The following is a 16,517-nucleotide window of genomic DNA, read 5'->3' as shown; positions in this document are numbered from 1 at the left end:
CGCCCTCCCCCCTCAGATACTTTAATGAAGCCGCCCTCCCCTGCGACAGCGGAGCCACCTCATCACAAAAAAGGGGCCCCATCACTCCGTTTACCTGTTTGATATACATGCTGGCGGCGGCCTCTCCTCAGCGCTGAGCCCGCCCCGCTCACAAACCACGGACAAAATGGCGGCGAAGCCTCCCCGATCCCGTTCGCCGCGGAACGCACCACTTAGTCTCTGGAAATAGGAGGGTTGGGAAAGGAAAGCACGAAGAGGCAGCGGAAAGCGCCCGTCCCTTCCCACGTCTTGAAGGCGCTGTTCTACCTGTGGTTTTCGCGTCGCATTCAGGATTCGGTGAAGTAGGCCCGCGAACTAATAACGCGTTTCCTCCCTCCCCACCTCGTAGGAATTGGTTCAGCCCGACATGAACTTGTGTTGGGCGCCAAGGCGAGGTCAGCCAATGGGAGCGGGAGGAGAGCGCCAAACAGGAGACGGGAGGGTAATGGAGTGGGCGCTGGAGCGAAGAGGAAACGCTAGAGGGCGCTCGTCATTGTAGTGAAGGCGGGGCGGGGGTCGTTCTCCTAGTGCCAGATCCCCCACGCGGATAGGAGGGAAGTGTCAGCATTCTTGGGAATCCTCCTGGTGGCTGCAGAAGTACAGAAGGAAGTACAGGAGGGGATAACGAAAGAGGCAAACCCGAAACAGCCCGGTTCTAAATGATGGCTGGTTGTTGAGGGCGGGGAGCAGAGAATTTGCGGGTGAAGAGAGGAATGGACCCTCATAGAAAAAGAGGATGGCGAGGATGCACAGGAGCACTCCACGCTGCAGCATTTTGTTGTAGGTTCTTGCAATGCATGTAACATTGCTTATGTCGTAAGCACCGCCTTTTTAAAAGCAACCAAGGGTATTGTGGCCCCTGAAGGACCCACGCAAGCTGCAGTTCTATTGCACGTGTATGCAGCAACATGTAAACCACCCCAAAAAGCTTGCAGTATGCGCAACCTATAGCCCCCTTAGCACCTACAAAATATCACCTCAAAGCTTCACAATTCACAAGGTCTTCCCGTGTAGCTTCTGTTTGTAGTGGCTTGGCCTCTCCCCAACACTGAACTCACCCACCCCCTCCCAAACATGCCCACATTTGATTGCCAGGATTGGACTTCCACAGTGGTGCAAAGAACTTCTGAGTGTGGTGGTGGCTGAAGTAGGCGCTTTTTTCTGTTGACTGAGCCAGGGAAACCCATATCATTTTGTGTTATGCCATTCCACACTCACACACTCAAATGCAGCCATTTTGCATTATGCCACAGAAACTATTTTATGATAGGTGTCCATGACACTTTTGGAAAACTCCAAATGTGCCCACTGGCCCCAAAAAGTTGACAACTCCAATCTCCAAGGAGAGGCATATTTAGGGTGACTGATTCAGTCGCACCACAGGGGGCACCGCAACTATGATGTAGAATGGAAGGTGAGAGGTTGGGGGGCTGCTGAATTTTGGTGTCAAACCAGGCACTGCTGAAATGTGAAACCGCAAAGTCCACCACTGCTCCAAGGAATAACCATAGCCACACATGTTATAACACGTGCAGGAAACATCATTTCATTTTTCATACATGGAGATAATCTTCATTTTGGAAATGACAAATATTGCAATATATGAAGGGTAGTGTGAGTGTTTTTGCTATGGTTTAGTTTCTTGGGTAACTGATATACCCAATGGATGTCTAATAGAAAATACTTGCATCACTCTGCTTATCTGTTTCCTGTCACCCCTAATCAATATAAATTGGCATTAATATTTTAATGTTCCATTAGTTTAATGTTGTATTTTACTTTTGTTTTTAAGTTGTAATCATTCATCTTGTTTTTATTATTGCTTGTAAGCCGCTCTGAGCCCGGCCTTGGCTGGGGAGGGCGGGGTATAAATAAAAAAATATTATTATTATTATTATTCTCCTAGATTTCTCTCTTTCATTTTTATTTTTCTGTTTGTAAATGAAAAAAGAGTAAAAGGAAAGTTACTTATTCTTTTACTATCAAATATTAATATAATGAATAAATTTAACAATTCTTTTGTAGTAATTTCTGTAGTCCCTGCTGCTTATCTCTTATCAATGCTTAGGATGCAATCCAAACTCCTGGCTAGCAGTGTGGGACTTAATGGAGTAAAGAGGCTCCCATCCCATCCATAGCCCTGTTGCTTACGCCAACCATGGCAGAAGGGAGGCAGAGAAAAAGCTCTTCGCTGTGGCAGCTCCCAGGCTTGTGCAATGAAGATCCCTGGATCAGGCCCACTGCTGCCACATGATGCCAGCATGGCTTGCTCAGAATCCAGTGGCTCTTGTGCCATCCCAGCTTTGCATCTTCCCTTTCCACAGGCTACCACCAGCAGGGAACTCTCTCTGAGTGACTTTGCTTGGCATGTGAGTGGGGAATGGGTACCATGGAAGCATTTACAAAGACCACATCTGTGAATTTTCACAGGATTCTATTAGTCTTTCCCATATGAAATACGGAAAACTGAGGCCAGCTGCTTGCAAGTACTATACGAAAAATAACATGCTGATTGAGTGCTATAAAGGCCACAAAATAATCTGAAGGAATAAAGAGAAAATTGTTATTTCTACATTCTGTAAATTATAGCAATTTTAGGCACGACGTGTAACAACAGTGGGAAGAAAATTTACCAGAGGAAATGGGATTTTCACCTTGACAGCATCTCATTTTAGAAGTGTAATTATTATCAAAATCAATTTGTATGTATAATAGAATTTTTGCAACTAGCCCTTTTCCTATTAAAACAAATCTGTTCAGAACATAATTGCCTGGTTCCTGTCTCTCTGCTGTGAGCAGTAGATATTGGCCAATTACTTTTCTTTATCATTAGCATTCCAACATCACAAAGTGCTCTTAGCACTCTTCTAATAGCAATAATAACAACACCTGTAACACCTGAAGGAATAGTTTATGCTGAGAACACTGCCAGTAAGGGTACATATTTAGGTTTTAATCCCATCCAAACCCAAAAGCTCTGTGTGGGTAAGAATTCTTAAAGCACATGCACAATAGCCAATTAAAATCAGTAAATCCATAAAACCCTTTAATTAAATGAAGCGCTGTTAAGCTGCACATATACTTGACCTTTTCTTGGGAGATTTGTTGTTGGCAGGCATTCTAGAATTCCGTAGGCTCCTTTGCCTTTAATAGCTGCATGACAAACAGTAAGTCAAGTGTTTGAAGCCTCCCCCTATTATCTCAATTCTAGGGGTGTGATGGGAGTGAAATCACACTTTGAACTTGTTCTTTATTCTAAAGGTCCGAATTAAAGAGACGGGGTGGAGGAGTTGGTGTCCCAACCACTCATGGTTAGGAAGTTTCCTCAGTAACTAACGAAATCATGCTTTCCTACACTTAAAGAATGTCTATGTGTTTCAACTTTCCATCTCACAGCCTTGCATTGTAAATTGTTATCAGTACCTCTTCTATTAGTCAATATCTACTCCTCCATATCAAGATTAGTCAAGAGGAAAGGTTACAGCATTTGGAGCTTTTTCATTTAGAGACAAGGTGACTAAGACATGATAGAAGTGTCAGTGCAAAAAAACAAACCCTGGACTGCCAGTAGCGCATATGAAAACATCTAGTGGTCTTAGTAGACCCCAAGCATAACAATGTGATGCAGCAGTAAAAAAAAAGCTAAAGCTATTCAGGCTGCATTAACAGTAGTAGTGTCCAGATCAAGGGAAATAATAGTCCTGCTCTGTTCTGCCTTGGTCAGACCACACCTGGAATACTGTGCTCCATTCTGGATCTCACAATTTAAGGAGGATATTGACAAGCTGGAACATGTGCAGAGGAGGACCAAGATGATCCAGGGTCTGGAACCAAGCCTATGGGGAACAGTTGAGGGTGTTGGGTATGTTTAGCCTGTAAAAAGGAGACTGAAAGGAGATGTGATAGCCATCTTAAAATATCTCAGGGGTTGCCACATGGAAGATGGAGCAAGCTTGTTTTCTCCTGCTCCAGAGGGTAGGACCTGAACCAATGGCTCTAAGTTACAAGAAAGGAGATTCCTACTAACCATCAGAAAGAACTTTATGACAGTAAGTGTCACAGTCCGGTTCACGGGTGATCAAAGTCCCGGCCGGGGGCAAGATGGGGTGGGAGCAGGAATGCGAGTCCAGAAGCCAGGAGTCAAAAAGCCAAGAGTCCGAGGGTCAGAGAGCTGGGAGTCAAGAAGCCAAGGGTCTGAGGGTCAGGAAGCAAGGAGTCACGAAATCAGGGGTCCGAGGATCAAGAAGCAAGGAGCCAAACACAGCAAGGTAGGGAACATGTTACTGTGGCAAAGAGCCGAAGGGAAAATGCTGACCTTATATACCTTCCCAGCTCTTGCCACCAGGTGCTGTGAGTTACCAATCGGCCTCATCTGCGAGGCTGCGCCTTGCCTCTCCAGAACAAACTTAGGAAGGCCCCAGTCCTGCAGAGTCCTATTGGTCACAGGGCCTGCCTCCTGCACGCACACCTGACAGTAAGAACTGTTCAACAGTGGAACGGACTCCCTTGGGAGGTTGTAGACTCCCTTAGAGGTTTTAAAGAAGAGGTTGGATGGCCATCTGTCATTGATGCTTTAGTTGAGATTCCTGCATTGCAGGGGGTTGGACTAGATGACCCTTGGGATCCCTTCCAACTCTGCAATTCTGTGAAATGAAAGGAAGTACTTATTCACACAGTGCATAGATAGACCATGGAATGTGCTCCCACAAGAGGCAGTTACGACCACCAAGTTGGACAGCTTTAAAAGAGGATTAGACCAATTTGTGGAGTTCAAAGCTATCAGTGGCTGCTAACAGTGTCAGAGGCAGTATGCTTCTGAGTGCCAGCTGCTGGAAACCACAGGAGGGGAGAGGCTGCTCTGCTCAGATCCTGCTTGCAGGCTTCCCATAGGCATCTGGTTAGCCACTGTGAGAACAGGATGCTGGACTAGATGGGCCCCTTGCCTGATCCAGCAGAACTATTCTTCTTATTTTTATTCTTGCTATCATCCGAAGATCACAGGGTGGTTTACAGTATAAAAATACAAAATGCATAACTTTTTTTTTTTAAAGAAAACCACACATTTAAAAGGTCATAAGGTGTTTAACAGCCAACGTTCTGGCTGACTGTTTTCAACTGGCACCTACATTCTTATCTACAGTAAAGTGTAGGCTTCTTCAAACTCGGCCCTCCAGATTTTTTTTTTTTTGGTCTACAACTCCCATGATCCCTAGCTAGCAGGACCATTGGTTAGGGATGATGGGAACTGTAGTCTCAAAACATCTAGTGGGCTGTGCTTGAGGAAGTCTGATGTAGATGAATGCAGGAAGTAGTGCACAAGTCAATCAGTAGGTGACACTCTGCACCCTTCTTTGAACATAGGATGCTATCATATACCAGGTCAGGTCAAACTTGTCCAGCTAGACCAGAACTGCCTACTCTAGCAAGCAGTGACTCTCTCCAGTTTCAGGCAGATATCACTTACTACCTTAATTCAAGATGCCTGGGATCTCAGCAAATAAGGTGCTGTACTACTGAGTTATGGTTCCTTCCCATGGTGGGCCAAGGTTGCCCAGCACTGCAACATTTCATCTATCTCTTCTTAAATGAACTGGTGCAATCTCTCTGCCAACTTTCAGAATGGTAGGGCAGACTACTATTCTTAGGGCTGGTAAAGCAGAATTCACTTTATCTCTCTGTGAGCAATTAGCCTCAAAACTTGTGATGCAAAACTTGTGATGCCACTGGGTAAATACATACTAATAGATGGGTAAGCACCCAGTGAATTTCGTGGCCAAATGGAGTTATACACGCACGCACGCACGCGCACACACACAATCTCTTTTATTAATTTTCACAATTAAACAAAATCACATTAAAGTAAAAATAAAAAACATAAAAAATTCAAACAACTGTATTCACATAGTATTAAATCCACGTTTTGGGATTACTCAAACCCATTGACTCCCCTCCCTCCCCTGATTCCTTTGTATTGTCTTAATATATGCATGTCAACAATGTCTTTATCTTTGATTATCTCCAAATTTAAACATTCAACATAACCTTACAAGTGTTTTTTAAATCCTGCTCATTTATTAACTTCCTTACAATGCTTTTGTACATATGCAATAAACATTTTTTCATTTTTTTTATATTTGTTGTCGTCTTGATTTCTAAGTTTCCCAGTTAATTTGGCCATTTCAGCATACTCCATTAGTTTGATTTGCCAATCTTCTTTAGTGGGGACTTGTTCTTCTTTCCAGTGTTGGGCTAACAATATCCATGCGGTCGTTGTAGCATACATGCCAAATGGAGTTTTGAACCCTGATTTCCTCCGTCCAAGTTTGGCATTATATCCACTGTTGGCGTTTGGAGGGAAGGAGGAAGTTTAAACAGATGGAAAGTCCCAGGTCCAGTCTCAACTAAAGGGAAGAGGGGGCCTGCCTGAGAGATCCTGGAGAACGACTCCTAGCCAAAGTAGACTATAGTGGACTACAGGGCTACTTTTCAGCCTGAACTCATTGGAACTCAGTTCTGGCGCTGCCATTAAGAGAACAAGGGAGGTGTTCATTGTCTTTTTCTAGACAAATAGCACCAGTAGACTAGAAGATCAATGGTCTGACTCAGTACAAGGTGGTTTCATATGCTAATTAAATTTCACTGATGAGGTTATATCATCATAGCCACAACAAAAACAACAACACTTTAAGTAAAAAATAAATGCAGGGAGCAGGGCTTTAGAGATGAAGGGCTTAGACTCCTTGGAATGGTAATGTGGGTTCCTTTTTTCCACTCACTCAGCATAGTTGCATGACGCGAAGGAGGGGACAGCAAGAGGGTCCCCCTCTGGAGGCAGCACCAGGTAATTATCTTACTCATCATTCCCAATCCCTCCATCTGAGATGGAATATCCCTAGTATTTGAGAGAATAATGATATAGCTATAAAGAGTGTGTCTGCATTCTCCTGGGTATGTTCAGCAACCAGTAAAAACCACCACCACCAAACCCATTCCAATTATAGAGGAAAGAGCTAACAGTCATAGAAACATCGGTGAATTCACTCACCGGATGAACCTCATCTGAGCATCAGATCTGTATTTTTCCCCTCCTCCTCCTCCTCCTCCTCCTGTCAAAGAGCCCAGGAGTAGACAAGGCAGATGAAGTCGAGGGTGATAATGACAGACTAGATAACTAAAAGGTTTGATGCAGGATAGGGTAGGGGTGGGAGGATGAAAATGGGAGCCTTTAAGGAAGTGTGGTAGAACTGTAAAACCACACCACTTCCTTGTGCTCAGCTCTAGTAGACATCAGGGGAAGACAGCTGTTTTATGCTGAAATCGTGTCTGGGAAAAGAATCATCACCAGACATTGTGTAGGGGTGGAAGTGGGGGCAGGATGAGGAAAAGCCAACAAATACTCCCCTAGGAAGCTGAGGCACATTGCCAGGTCCTGAAGGCGTCCTTTCTCCTTTGCTGATGTGAGCTGTGAATCCACCAGCCAGTGGGTAGTTGCAGCCCCAAGGACCTCTTATTAATAGCTCCCACTCCTCATTCCCCACCCTGTTCCTGTCTGCCCAGAGATGTACAGTAGCAGTGAAAGGCAGTAACTCCTCCAGCGTCTCGGAGTGAATCAGTCACAGTGAGGTGCTGCTGACAAGTGTTTGACAAGCCTTTGGAAATCTGGAGGAGGAGGAGGAGGAGGAGGAGGAGGAGGAGGAGGAGGAGGAGGAAGCGAAAGAAGAGGAGAGTTTAAATATGTGCAAGTACAAGCCTCAGATCCCATACTTTAAACAGAGGGTGCTGGGATTTATTTATTTTATTTTTCTCCCACATGCCAGCTCATCGTCATTGATTCATACACCAGAGTGTCTGGCTTTCAGAAGCAGCTGTAAACTAAGGAAGTTTCTGTCTCTCTGCTCAATGGTTAGCACTGACTTCTGAAATGAAGAGAATATGTTTCTATGATGATATTATGGAATGACAACCTACATCCTTAAAAATAAGAGGTTCCTCCAGCTCTGTTGTTCCTTTGGGTTTCTTGGTTGTTTCTACATCTCTGAAAACTAGATAAACCTCTGACGGCTGAGTTTTCTCAAGTTAGGCATACAGCAGACCTCAGGAAAAATAAGTGGGATACAAGCGTAACAAGGGAGGGACATTGCTACAGGTACTGCTTCTGACAGTAGATGTTGTCTGTTCTTTGCCAGGCTGTGATACCAACACAGATTACAGGAAGCTGCTGTATAGTCAGTCAGACCATTGGTCTATGTAATTTAGTCATGTATAAGTCAGAATAGCCAATATGATACGTTCCCCTCCAACAATGGCGGACCTTGATGCCTCAGATTTCAGTGGCGCCCTATGAGACACCAAAATATAATGCCTCTCGTCTTCTGTTGGATGTCATAGTTGTGGCACTCCCTGCAGGACCCCAGAAGTTCTGTGCCCACTGCAACAACTTCAAGTGTGCTCTTCTAGATCTGCCTTTGCCTCCAGATGTTGCTGGATTCCAACTCCCATCAGCCACAGCCAGCATGGCCAATGGTCAACAATGATAGGAGCTTTAGTCCAATATGAAGAAGAAGAAGAAGAAGAAGAGGAGGAGGAGGAGGAGGAGGAGGAGGAGGAGTAGTAGTTTGGATTTAATATCCCACTTTATCACTACCCAAAGGAGTCTCAATGCGGCTAACATTCTCCTTTCCCTTCCTCCTCCACAACAAACACTCTGTGGGGCTGAGAGACTTCAGAGAAGTGTGACCGGCCCAAGGTCACCCAGCAGCTGCATGTGGAGGAGTGGAGACACGAACCCAGCTCACCAGATTACGAGTCTACTGCTCTTAACCACTACACCACACTGGCTCTCATTTGGAGGGTACTATATTGGCCTTCTCTGTTCTAAAGTACCTGAAATGATTCTCCAGGGTTACAGACAGGCTTATTTTCCACCCCTGACCAGAGATTCCAGAAACTCAGCCAGAGTCCTTTTGCAAAGCACATACTCTACCACTAAGTGCTCTTGCTTCTGAAAGGTCAACAGGAAATGAGCCTTCTACTCTTTATTATGTAAACATAATGTGTGGCAAATAGTAATATTGTAGTTCAGTCTAACCAGTAGATGTGCCATCTGAATCTTCTTCCTTACTCTGTTAATGTTGTTTAGTCGTTTAGTCGTGTCCGACTCTTTGTGACCCCATGGACCAGAGCACTCCAGGCACTCCTGTCTTCCACTGCTTCCTGGAGTTTCATCAAATTCATGTTGGTCGCTTCTATAGCACTGTCAAACCATCTCATCCTCTGTCATCCCCTTCTCCTTGTGCCCTCAATCTTACCCAACATCAGAGGTTTTCCAGAGAGTCTTCTCTCAATGAACACTGGGCAAAGCATGCACTTACTGGGGGCTGCTGACATCAGTTGTTGTTGTTTAGTTGTTTAGTCGTGTCCGACTCCTCGTGACCCCATGGACCAGAGCACGCCAGGCACCCCTGTCTTCCACTGCCTCCTGCAATTTGGTCAAACTCATGCTGGTAGCTTTGAGAACACTGGCCAACCATCTCGTCCTCTGTCGTCCCCATCTCCTTGTGCCCTCAATCTTACTCAACATCAGAGTTTTTCCAGAGAGTCTTCTCTTCTCATTAGGTGGCCAAAGTATTTGAGCCCCAGCTTCAGAATCTGCCCTTCCAGTGAGCACTCAGGGCTGATTTCCTTCAGAATGGATAGGTTTGATCTTTTTGCAGTCCATGGGACTCTCAAGAGTCTTCTCCAGCACCACAATTCAAAAGCATCAATTCTCCGGCGATCAGCCTTCTTTGTTAATACATTGCAGTAAATTAACAGTCCTACTCAACATGAATTTATTCATATTCCTACTTGTCCTCTAACTCAGTTATACTGTATACAAAATGCACAAAACCCCTAATCAAAATGAGTTTAATACATTTCAGAAAAACATAGTTTCTCTCTACTCCACCTTCTTGCCTCTTCTCTACTCCCCTTCCCAACATTGCATAGTCTTCACAGTTACATGATATTTTCCTGCACAGAATTGCATATCCAAACTTCAGTTTTTAAAGTTTTCAGTTATCTTAATGTACCTTCTTGTAGCCATTCAGTGTAACGATGTGAAAAAAACCCACCTCTTTTTTATCATGTTGATGGGTAATATCCAATGTTACGGCTCATCCGTACCTGTACTGTGCCTGGAAAGCATCGGTTCAAGATGTTTTCTGCTTGCCTGGTGCTTTTTAGGCATGGGTCTAAGCAGTTTTCTGTTTACCCCGCCACTTTCCCCAGGAAAACCGGTTCTTTACTGCTGAATCAGAGCAAACGCCAACCCACGGAAAACCCCATTGATGTTTGTTCCCATTCAAGAGTACAGAGGTTTTTTCCCCCTGGAGGACAAACATAAGTGTGGACAAGCCCCAAGGCCTATTTTGAGTAGACTTATCTCCATTGCTTTTAATGGGTCTACTCAGAGCATGACTTAGTTGGTTATCTTCCAAAGTCTGCATCTACTAAATCGTTTAAATAAACTAGGTTGCATCATAAATGTATCATTTCCTTTTATTTTATATTAAGGCTTGTGGCCCTAGCTGTTCCACATTTAAAATATCAGTCTGGAGTTTTCAGGAAAGTAAATTCCTTGCTTTTGTTATTGCAGAATAATACAGAGCTTTAAAATGTGGTAAGGTACACCAAAAATCCATTAAAGTGATCCATTATCATTATTGCATTACCTCCAGATATTTTAAGCTAGCCTTGTCTTTTTACGAGAGAGCTGACTCATCAACTTTATGTCATTGGAGCCAGCAATATCAAAACCTGTTTTGTGCATGTTCTGTGTCTCTAAGCCTGTCCTGTGTCTCTAAGGAATTGCCAGACCTTACAGTCCATTTTATGATTTCCAGTCAAGCTAGGGCATTACAGTCTGAGAGCATTCTGCTTACCACCCACACCAGTTCAGTAACAGCTTTGTATCTTGAAAAAGTATGCAACCCAGCCCCGCTTACTTGGTAGTAAGCCTCACTGAATTAAATGTGCTTGAGTAGACATGGTTAAGACTGCAGCCTATCTACTTACCTAAGATATGTCAAGTCTCCTAAAATATAGAAAATGTTTTCTGAAAATTATTTACAGATTGATATTCTGGATGCTAGAAGTGCGAGCTGAAACAAGTCTGGGCTGTCAAGGGGATCACATCTATTTATTCTGGCTTACTTTAGGACCTTCTCCCCACCACGTTCCAATTAGTGCTTTGGAAATATGCTTGTGTTTTCTGTTAGCACAATGTACATTAGTAAGACATATTTCTTTTTCCTTTACTGAAGGTCTTATATGGTACGAGGACCAAAAAACATTTGGCAAATGTTGAAAACTGAGAGTGTTTTTCCAGAAATATTGTGTCCTTAAATATTATAAAAGCCAGAAGACACCAGTCTGACCTTCATTCTGAAATATATTATCATTATTGTATAGTCTAATTTATTTGCCTGGGTGGGGCTATGGTGTCATTAATGGGCACATGAACCGCACACTTATCACTAATCTAATACTAAGGCTGCACAATTAAAGTGAAGCTGGCTTTCACAGGAAACATATCCCCCCACTTAAAAAAAATAATCAAGACTTTTTGCAGTAAAGAAAGTGACAGGAAAATACACAGAAATGTCTGGGATAACAATTGCTTGATGCAATGTCTACAAAGTCCATGCATACAAAGCTCTGTGGATGAGAGCTCCATAAACATAAGAAGAGGACTGCTGGATGAGGTAAAGCATGCTGTTCTCACAGTAGGCTGACCATGAGAAGCTGGCAAGCAGGACCTGAGCACAATAGCAATCTCCCCACATGTGATTCCCAGCGACTGGTCTTCAGAGGCATGCTGCCTCTGGTACACAAGCAGCTGGATTCTACAGGCTGCTGTTATGACTCATACTCCTCAATTGGCCTGAATGCCCCAAAGGGTTCTCTTCCTGAGCATGGCCTCACCTGGGAGGAAACCATTAAAGCCCTCTTAGCTCATATGGAGGTGAAGAGACCTCCCTAATTACGGTCATCTAATCCTTTGCGATTCAAAGGTTTCTCTAAACTGCTCCACAACACTCTTACTCATCTGAATCAGTCAGCGCAGGGTGATCATTAGGTGTACCAGGAAACAAAGCTTTCTTCTCTGTATGCAATTGTAACTAAGTCGAGCTTGCTTTGTGCAAAATTGTGTTTAAGTTATGCCACAGCACTGGGGAAGCTGGAACTTCTTTCTATACTACAAAGGCTGAACATTCTTCCACTGCCTTGGCCAAGACAATAGACTTGTCAGGGCGCAAATCACAGACCCTCCAAGTGTCCCTATTTTCCAGGGATGTCCCTAATTTAGAGAAGCCCAGTTTCTTACTTGCTCCCAAAATGTCCCACATTTTCTTAGGATGTCCCTACTTTCTTTGGATAAATGTTGGAGAGTGTGGAGTTATCTGACCCCTGGGCTGTCTGAAGGCAATCCTGTATGGGGAATGTTTTTTTTTTAATGTTTACTGTTTTGTTATGTTCTGTTTTATTATATTAATTACTGTTTTATTATGTTTTATATATGTTGGAAGCTGCCTAGAGTGGCTGGGGCAACCCAGTAAGGTGTGGGGAGGTAGAAATAGTAAAATTATCGTTCTGGAATGGGATGCCCCTATTTTCATTGGAGAAATGTTGGAGGGTATGAAATCATAAAACAGATTCTGAGTGAATCCCAGGTAGATGGCTCCCAGTTCCATCTACCTAAGATTCAAGAGTAGTCAATGTGATGCTGCTGCACTACAGCTCCCATCAACCCTGACCACTGGCCGTGCCTGTGTTCTCTCTTCCATTTGGCCAACCAAATTCTCTTGGGAAACTTGCAAAGAAGGCTTGATTGAATTGTTGCCTGCTGTTCACTCTTGTACAGAGAGGTATTCCGCTGTTGAACATGGATATTCCATTCCCGAGTTTTGTTACCCTACAAATGCAGTTTCATAACCAGTAACTGTGAATTGACCTGTTTTCTATGAATGCACATAACCCTTTTATATTCCACGTTGCGCATCAAATCCACGTCCAAAGATGTCTCCACAAATCTGTCTCTTTTGCCAGCTGCAAACACATACTGACCACAGGGCTGCAGAAAATCCATGCAAGCCTTATAAATAAAGACCCATGCATTCCCTGCCCCACCCCTGTAGTCAGTCTATGTGCTGGTACCCTTTGCTTTGAGGTCCTTGTTTTACTGCATCTATGTTAGGAACCTTTTCCTGAGCACTTTAATATTGGATAGAAATAGAGTGAGAGCACATGATGCAGGAGGGAAGGGGAGAGCAGGAGACATGAATGGTGACCTGTACAATGATGGTGACTCCACATAAGAAGAAGCTCCGAAAGAGAATGTTCTGCCTCAATAAGTGTCTTGTGCTTCTCTTGCTTTATCTGCTTGAGTTCATTAATGCATTCTTGCTCTCTCTTCCAGGCCCCTCATGCTCCACCACTTCCTCTCTTGCCTCTCTTGATTTTCCCAGCCTGAGGCAGGAATTTCTATAAGAGTGGATTGTTTTCTTTTTTTCTTGGGGAGGGGGGGGTGTCCCTCACAGGAAGAGGAGGAAGAAGTGGGCTGGAAGACAAAGAAGAATGGGGTGAAGTTGCTTGAAGTGGGAAATTTGGCAGTAGCGCCCTGCAAGGAAGGTTCACAAACATCTCCCATTTGTCTTGGTGAGCTAAAAAAGAGAGGCAAAAACAGAATCCCATGAGCCATACACTTTCTTCAGAGCTTCCTGTTCCTTCCTTAAGGTCTCTCTCTCTCCCCACACCTCTCTCTTCCTCTCCCCCTGCTGCCCCTCCTCTCCACTTTTTCGAGCCACTTCTCCAAGTCATCTCAGGCAAATGCCCAAAGAACAAAAAGCAAAGCAAGTGTTCTTCACAGCTGTTGGGAGCAATCAGAACTGTCAGAGGCCCACTTTATGACTGCCATAGCAGGCAGAACAAAACATCTTCTGTCTTTCCTCTTCCCTAGGAGTGCCCCCCTGATCAATTCTCTGAAGCATATCCCTCTGCATCCACCCTGCTGAAGGCCAGAAAACCAGCTGCTCTTCACAGCTGGATTTAGTAAGCTGAACCGTGTCAACTCTTTAGTGTTCAGTAGCACAGACATTTTTTTCCGCCCACCTGGGGCCTGACATTGTTTACTTAGCTGCAGAGTGGCTGACAACGTGCTCTGCATAGACTATTAAGCCATTGTAGAAAGTGTGTTGACTGGTACCTTTTGATTTCAAGTACATGACATTTTACAGAGGGTAGGGAAGAAGAATCAGCCAACAATTTGCAGCCAACATTGCTGGTTTACACCATAAAGAACTTGGAGTCAGTATGAATTGAATGGATAATGCGCACACAAGCTAGCCACGGTGCACATCTGTCTGGCATTGTGGCAAATGTGCACCTATTGAGAGGGTGAGTGGGGAATTGTGTACTTTGTCTACTCCATCTGCATAACCTCAAGTCATAATTTGAGGATGTGTTACATAACTTGCCAGCACATGTCACAGTTTCTAAGTGGAGAATGTACATATTGACCAGGCAATGCGTTAAATCACAGGTTGGCAAACTTAGGCCCGGGGGCCAGATCCGGCCCAATCACCTTCTATTAGTGCTTAAATATATCAGAATCCAGCAGATGGAAACCTGGATGTGATGACAAAGATGGCACTGCAAAACAGAAGTACAGGTTCAGATTTTGTCATTCACCTGTCTTCCAGGACCTTCCTCTTCCCCAGCACCCCCACTGATGCAATTCAAACTCCTCCTTTTATTTGGGTTTTGAAGTAATGTGGATTTAGGACTTATTCTCGTCTTCTTCTTTTTTGCAAATATGATACAATAAAATACAGAACACTAAATGTGGATATGAAACTATAAGAAAAGAAACACACACACACTTATTTAATTTATGAAAAGTTCTATGGATCTTCTACACTGGGGTCTGCAGTGTAAGGTAGCTGCCTATTTTAAAGATTTCCTTCCCAATTCCTGTGGGAGACAGACATGTTCCTATAGGCATAACACTAAGATTTATTTTCTTTTTCAAAATGAGTTGTGGGATTAATGGAACATTATATTATTTACAAGAAACTGCCTGCCTGGGCCAGCCTTATCATCGTCCTCCACGAATGCAGCTTTGGCACTCAGCAACCTGCTGTTACTCTTTGAGAAGAGCCTTAGAAGATAAAATTGCTCTTCTCCATGGAGACCTTGATGCTGCTCTGACTGCAAATCCATCTGAGGTATCCAGTGGTATATCCAATTCTCATTTGTGGCTCAAGTGATGCACTCTGATGATGTGGACGAGGTGCTTGTAGGAATGAGGCTGACCAGGTTCCATCCAGACCATTGCCCTTCTTGGCTGATTGCTAGAGGGATGTGTGTGTTCATTGGATGGGTCCAAGGTGTGGTGAATGCATCTCTATATAGGGAAGTGGTGCCTGCTGCCCTTAAGGAGGCATAGCATTACCAACCTGGAAATGTCCACCCTGGATTCAATAGTTTTAGACAACTATCATCCTGTCATAAACACCCACTTTTCGAGCAACATAATTGAGACAGTTGTGGCAGCACAACTGAAAGTATTGTTGGAGGCTATTGGTTATCTAGACCAGGTGTGATGAACCTTTGGCCCTCCAGATGTTGCTGAACTACAGTTCCCACCAGACCCAGCAAACATAGCCAATGGCCAGGGATGATGTGAGTTGTAATTCAGCAACATCTGGAAAACCAAGAGTTTCCCAATGCTGATCTAGACCCATTTCAGTCAAGGTTCTGATCTGATGGTTTTGGCTATCATGGTGGATGACCTTTCTCAAGAGAGGGATAGATGGAGCATGACTGTGTTATTCTGATGCAATCTCTCAGTAGGTTTTTTTTTATACCATTGAGCACTGTCTCTTTTTGGACTGACTTTGCAAGATAAAAATTGCAAGCAGTGTTCTTCAGCGATTCTCCTCCTACCTGCAGGGTTGGTTTCAGAGAGTAGCATTAGAGGACTGCCTATTGGCACCACCACAACAATGCTTTGTGGGTCCCAAATCTTGCCCCTGTACCGTTTAACTATATGAAGCTGTTAGGTCTCAGCATTAGTATGCTGATGACATCCGGTTCTGTTTCTCTATGACATATGAATCAGGTGAGGTTGTCCAAGCCCAGAGCCAGTGTCTGTAAAATTCAATATAGTTTTTGTGAAGCGCCCACACAGTTTGCACATATATCAGGCTGCAGACAAGGGAGGAAAATGCATCATTGCTGGTAATGGAAAATGGAATTTCTCTCCTAATCTTAATACACTCTATGAATAGCAGAGCAGCTCTGTTTGCAAGCTGGAAAAGCTAGAGCAAAATGGCCCCATCATTTCGATACAGATAGAAAACAAAATGGGATGCTGCAATTGCAATCCCCCGTTACTTGTGTGCCCTCATTTGATTCACTCAGATGACTCAACCCCA

General features: G+C 44.0%; 1 protein-coding gene across 1 annotated transcript in view; it reads right to left on the bottom strand.

The window, feature by feature from the left end:
• The window catches only part of SMC3 (structural maintenance of chromosomes 3), a 30,783-nt gene extending 30,260 nt beyond the window's left edge, over positions 1 to 523 (bottom strand). The window contains exon 1 of the mRNA XM_083441698.1: positions 95 to 523. Within this exon, the coding sequence (XP_083297824.1) occupies positions 95 to 109 (15 nt within the window). The 5' untranslated portion in view covers positions 110 to 523. The remainder of the gene's footprint in view (positions 1 to 94) is intronic.
• Between the last annotated feature and the right edge of the window lie 15,994 nt (positions 524 to 16,517).

This window comes from Podarcis tiliguerta (genome assembly GCF_965153285.1).
Source record: "Podarcis tiliguerta genome assembly, chromosome: 5".
NCBI classification, from domain to species: domain Eukaryota; kingdom Metazoa; phylum Chordata; class Lepidosauria; order Squamata; family Lacertidae; genus Podarcis; species Podarcis tiliguerta.
This window is presented reverse-complemented; position numbering and strand designations above follow the sequence as displayed.